The sequence below is a fragment of the Mustela putorius genome, unplaced genomic scaffold, assembly GCF_011764305.1.
Source record: "Mustela putorius furo isolate JIRA1106 unplaced genomic scaffold, ASM1176430v1.1 tig00003942_pilon_pilon_pilon, whole genome shotgun sequence".
In the NCBI taxonomy this organism is placed as follows: Eukaryota; Metazoa; Chordata; class Mammalia; order Carnivora; family Mustelidae; genus Mustela; species Mustela putorius.
Genome location: NW_025422087.1, coordinates 13948788 through 13954787, shown reverse-complemented (window position 1 = coordinate 13954787; position 6000 = coordinate 13948788). Strand labels below are relative to the sequence as shown.

Below are 6000 nucleotides of genomic sequence, written 5' to 3'. Positions count from 1 at the left end.
TAGAAGCAAAACACCTTTTGGAAACTTTTTTCCTAATGCACCAAGCTCGCAGAGCCCAATGCAGCCTGTATCGGGGTGTAAACAAGACCAGCCAGGTAGGCGGATGGGACGCCCAAGCTGCCACCGCGCCTCAGACATAACGCACGACGCGTCACACAAACACCATTCATAAACCTGAGTCACAGGCCTCGGACGGGAGCTGGGTGCAGGTATAAATAGCCTGTACGTGTCAAACAGAAGAAAGGAAAGCAGGGTCGGGGAACAAGGTGGAAATCATTGTGCCCAATTTAAACATCAAACATCTCAGCCTTGTCATTATTTACAACGCTCGAGAACAACTCCCACCCAAAGAGGGGGAAATGTCGAATGGAAAATTCTTAACCAGCGGATGTCCCCACGTGGAGCAAACAGAAGGAATGAGGAAGCAGCACGTGACTGCGGAGTCACTTCCCGGCCGCCAGCCGTGCGGCCACAAAGCAGGCGCTGCCGCATTTTCTGGACATGTGGCTGCTCGGGGTCCTTGACACAAGGCAGCTGGACACGGGGGAGCCATCCATCGGCATTCATGGGTTCCGTGATGCTTTTGGACTGACTGCTGAAGAGTACCGTTTGTGGGGGCCAAGAGCTAATACTTGGAACCTGTGAATGCTTTACAAAATCGTTCTTCCCTCGGATTCCCACCTTCCCTTGGCTTTGGAGATAACTCATGACTGACGTACAGCCCCAAGCTGCATTCCTGGCATGGCCAAGCTGGCTCTCTCATGGCAGAGCGTGGAAACAGACAGCCTGTGGGCTCAGGGACAGTTGGGGCCCAGAGGCAAATCCGTGCACCCTCCAGGCTGTCCCACGGAAGCACGGGGCATGGCCAGCGGTCAGAAGAAACACGAGAGGCTCAGACAGCCCACGACACCCTCAAGGCTCAGCGGGTCCCATACACTCGGCCTGGATCCTGGGTCAATCTGTTCTGGGCAGGCCCCATGCAGCCTGCCAGCTGCCCCTCCCGTGGTCTTGGGGCTCTGTGTGCATGGCAGGAGGTGTCGGAGAGGGGCGTGCACTCAGGAGGCGGCAGTCCTTGCCCAGGAGAGGTCCCATGGCCCAGAAGAGATCGCGACCCGAGCACAGGTTGGGCAGAGATCCCTGCACTCGGTAAGCTTGGCCCACCGCTGCTGCAGGAGCCCACAGTCCACAGTTGTCTCTCACGCGTCCCCATCTGGGCCTGGCACCCGTGAACTCAGCCTTGGAGGACGTGCGTGGTCTGAGTTAAGAGCTCACTAGCGTGTAGATCATGCTGAAGGCAGAGAAAAAAGGAAGAGAAGGAGTGAGCAGGAACCTGTGAGGGACTCAGACTGACCCTCACCCGAGGGTCCTTCCCCACGCCGGACCCCGTGGCTTCTTTCTCATCCCAGTTCTGGAGCCCCACTCCTTCCACCCCATCGGACTACACCTGTGCTGTGAGCGCGTACCGAGTCCCTCGGGTGGTGGATGTGATTACTGTAAGTGCAGGGTGTCACCCTCACCCGCGTGGACAATCTGGCGGCTGTTCCTCCTTCCTGCAACTGTACAGCAGGTCCCTGGGGTGGGGCACGAGAGGTTCTCTTCCTGCCACCTGCCATGTATGCTTCTGTGATGCCGCATGATACCCCAATGCTGGGGAGATGCCTGTCACCCCTGTTCTGAGGACAGACATGAATGCAGACCCTCTGGGCACAAAAACGACATGGATTCTGAATTGGGTCACTCCCTACGTGTTGAAGACTCTGGCTTTTAACCGAATCCAGGCACTGAGCGTGCATTAAGAGCGTGTGTCCTAAGGTTGTGCCCCGACTCTACCAGGGAAGGAGTGACGCAACCCTATGCTTTTAGCAAGGGCTGCGGTCTAATTCTGCAACATCAAGGAACATTCCATGACAAAATATACCACTTTGCTCTCCTGGCACCAAGAAAACAACTACCTGTTCACATAAGAGAGAGGAAGAAGGATCATCTGAGAAAGGAAACCAAGGGAAGTTACTCTGTTTTCTATCTAACCCTATCCAGCTTCCAAGGCCTGGTGAGCTCCTCTGAGCAGCTCAAGTACCATCTCTGAGAACCGAGTAACACCTGTGTCCACGGAGCATGACTGGCCGGACAGGAGTTGGAGGGTCTCCCTGCACTCGGGGTTGGGGGAGAGATTGCATGAGAAGTGGATCATTCAAGGTCACAGAGGACAAGGCAAGGAGTCACATCCCATGGCCAAAGCCAGTGCTCTCTCCACGATGACACCGAGTGAGGTCACGGGTGTCCTATACCCACTCTACTCACTTTCAGACTTTCAGTCACTCATTCAGCATTTATTGAGCGCCTCCTGCATGCCAGGCCCCGTTCTCGGTGCTGAGAGACAGTGCTGACCGTGCAGACTGACACCTGCCTGGAGGGAGCACAGAGCCCAGCTTCCACAATAACGAGGAGCTCGTGGGCTCCTACTGTGCCCCACGCTCTGGCCAGGGCACCGCAGACACATGGTGAACGAGACCTGCGGGGTGTCTGCCACCAGGCCGGCCGGTGAGAAGATGCTCATACAGGGAGAGGAACAGACATGAAGGAGGAGGCAGCTGTGACCTGGAGGAAGGGGCAGGGGACTGGTGCTACTTCCCCCTCCTGGTTTGACAGATGGTTATCTGTCAAAGGTGGGCAGGTCACCCACATTGGACTAAGCCGCTAGTGTTTGCGTTCATGTTAGCTAGGATCAATTCCAGGAAACTGTGCACATCTCCAGGTCCACGGGGCACCTGCTGGGCACCGATGGGGCACCTGCTGGGGTGGTTAGCATGGGACACGGAGAAGAGCCTGAGCTGGGACCAGACAAACGCGTCTCAGCCAGGGCCCTGGACACATTTCTTAATCACTGGGAGGGCCTATGAAATGCCAACCCCAAGGTCCCAGCAGCTGTCACTTCAGTCCTTCACTGTGCTCAGCCTGGATGCAGCTGTCCACGTGCGTGGGTCACCCTCCCCGCCCTGCATGAGAGTAGCCGGGGCTGACAGTCCCGTGTGCCCACAAGCCCTGGTGCCAAGGGGCTGGGAGTTCAGGAGCTGGAGATACACGGCCTTGGAGGAGCTCTGCAGAGCCCCAAGACGCCAAGTTCAACAAAGAAGGGGGAGTCCTGGCCGCCACCCAAAGTCCCTGCGAGGCAGGAGGAGCAGTTCCAATTATGTTTAGCAACGAAGTAATTAGTAAATGCAACACGAAGGCAGAGCCAGACTGAACAAAAGGACAGACGGCCAAATGGAATGTCTGGGACACGATGTTTATAGGATGGTCACATTCAGCCAATGGACAGAAGCCACCCTCCCCCCCAACACACACACACACACACACACATACACACACGCCCGCCACCACCTCATGCCCCAGGGTGGATGCCCAGCCCCGAAATCCTGAGTCAGCAGATCCAAGCCCAGGAATCCACAGTTTTCAGAAACAAACCCACCTCCCTCCGGCTTCTGATACAGAAAGCCCAAAGACCCCACTTGATGAGACTTTTTTAGCTCTTTCCTGTGACAGTCAGCAGTACAGATCCCACGTTTGGGATCAGACTTAAGATGCGCTATTAGCTGCGACATGGGAAAACATTGGACATCTGGGATTCCATCTCCTGATTGTTACCGTCTGGGCAATGAAGGTGTTGAGCCCCAGGCTTAACTCTTGGCTTGAAGCACGGCTCATTTTTAAGTGTGGTTAAATGCAGCAAACCCCCCAGCCAGCCCCAAGCCGGTGGGGGTGGGGCTCGCTAACACCCCACCCTCCTCTTCCTCGCCTGGGGATCAACAGCGCCCAGGAGGGGGCCCCCAAGAGGAACAGGAGGGAGACACTTGAAGAAAAAGCACTCTGGGGGCCCCGCCATAAGGCAGGCTGCTTACAGCCATCTGCTTCCCTGGGCCACTCTGTGCAGAGGTGCAGACCTGGCGGGGCAGGGGGCAGGGCCCGAACAATCCCAAAGTCAGCACAGTTTCCCTCATTAACGTGGTGCCGTGTAACATTGGGAGAACGTGAGTGTGAGCACATGAGGACCTCGTGTGCCCCTTCAATACACACGACTGCCCCCCAGGGTCTCTGTTCTGTTCCCCAGAAGCTGCCACGCAGACTAGGGGCTGCAGGGGACCCAGGGGCTGAGCTGGGGAGGGAGCTCCATGGGGAAGGAGTGACTAGCTGCATGTCAACAACCGCCTACCCAGAGGGTGAGGGCAATGCATTTCTCTGTGAGGTCCTATGGATGTGTCTGCCAGGGGCCAGGCCTCCTGTAGAACCCTCCACCCCACCCCACCCCCGCCTCTGTACACAAGCCCAGGCTCCCAACCGAGTCAGACGGCTGGCCTCAGACCCACATGGCTGCAACACCCACCCTCACAGCCGCCACCCCCCACCCCCGCCAAGAGCAGGAGGTGCAAAGCGCCTGCAGGACCCAGAGCACCCAGAGGGACAGAGACTCACCAGTAAAGGTAGTAGAAGAAGGAGAGCAGATAGAACGCCAATTTACACCAGGCCTCCTTCTGACAGTAGCTCAAGGTGTCCGCGTTCATGACTGCCGGTGGGTCATAGGCAAGCTCTGAGCTGTCAGCCGGACAGTGGAAGTACCTGCAGGGACAGAGAACACAGCATCCTTGGCTCTGGGGCTCAGAAAGGACATCCGAGGGACCTCTGCCCTCTTTGCTGCCTCGCCCTGAGAGCCACTCCACATACGGAGACCCTCTGGTACCAGAGGGACTGCGCCCACAGACAGAGCTACCCGATGGAAGGAAACTGAGTCACCTAGAGGCGCCGAGAAGGGCCTCCTTGCTCCTATGGGCACCCCTGTGGGTGTCAGCCCAGAAGAGGGATGGTGACATGAGGGGTGGCATTGCCACCGATCACGTTCTACCCTGAGTCTCATGCTGTTCTCCACGCAGCTCTGCTTTTCAAATCCAGAATGCTAGGGAAGGGATGTCACATTCCCATGGGAGTGTGGTGGAGTTCCGACATTTTTCTTCTTGGTAGAAGGACCCAGAACAGCCAAAGCGCATTGGCCTCTGCGGGGAGAGAGCAGCAGAGGGACCCAGCGAAGTGAGAGCACAGGGCGTGGGGCAGAGGCAGGCTGAAGCAAGCTATATATATCTCCATGGAAACACCCAACAGAGGCCGGACTCTGGTGGTGAGGCTGGGCGGGACATGAGTGCTACCCCGGGGCTGACCTCTGGCCCCTCGCAGGGCCTCAGCGGGCTGTGGTATGTCACTAAGTGAAGGAGGCTAGAGGCCAGGCCGGAGAGAGGCCCTGAGCAGAGGACCCCTGGGCTCAGAAGAGCGCCCTGTCACTAGGATCCTGGGCCCTGGTGTTCCAGCCCATCTTCACACCCCAAAGGACAGCGACAATGTTGGTCATCACAGGGTGCCAGGAGGACAGCAAAATCTGGGTTCAGTGATGCCTGCCAGCTGGCAGGCCTCATTCCTCGCCTCTCCAGGGGCAGGTTGCAAACAAGGGGCCTTTGGTGAGACCTCGTTCCAGGGGGCCCGGAGGGCCAGGCAGCCAAGCAGCTCAGTGGAGAGAGTCAGGGCTCTGTGGGTCACCGGCCACCAGACTGACCTTCCTCCAAACTACCACTGACCCCTCCGAGCCTCAGCTTTGCCATCTGTAAAATGGGGGCAAAATGCATTGAGACAACTGGGTGTAGGATGCAATGCGGGACCAGATGGATGTGCCCCGCTGCTTTCCACCAACACCTAAGAAAGAGCTGGGTCAGCAGGACAGCATTCTGGCCTGGGCCCGGGGGGAAGCGGGAACAGAAACCCAAGGAAGTCCATCTTCAAGGACTCTGATTTCCAAAGGACCCTCTGCTCCTCATGCCTTTTCGTTTCCTGAGCACTTAGGAATTTCTGGAAGTAGGCTAGAAGGTCAGACAAGGGCAGTCCCCACCCTGGGGGTGAAGAGACCATAGCCACTCCCACCTCCCGCCTCCCTCTCCCCCCTCCCCCGCCCGCGCCTCCCCG

The 6000-nt window shown here is 57.6% G+C and overlaps 1 protein-coding gene across 1 annotated transcript in view; it reads right to left on the bottom strand.

Annotated features, from left to right (window-relative positions):
- Window positions 1-254: 254 nt before the first annotated feature.
- Window positions 255-6000, bottom strand: part of CNIH3 (cornichon family AMPA receptor auxiliary protein 3) — a 90152-nt gene continuing 84406 nt past the window's right edge. Inside the window, exons 5-6 of the mRNA XM_004761890.3 lie at window positions 4471-4614; window positions 255-1288 (exon numbers count right to left, since the gene is read on the bottom strand). Of these exons, the coding sequence (XP_004761947.1) occupies window positions 1261-1288; window positions 4471-4614 (172 nt within the window). The 3' untranslated portion in view covers window positions 255-1260. The remainder of the gene's footprint in view (window positions 1289-4470; window positions 4615-6000) is intronic.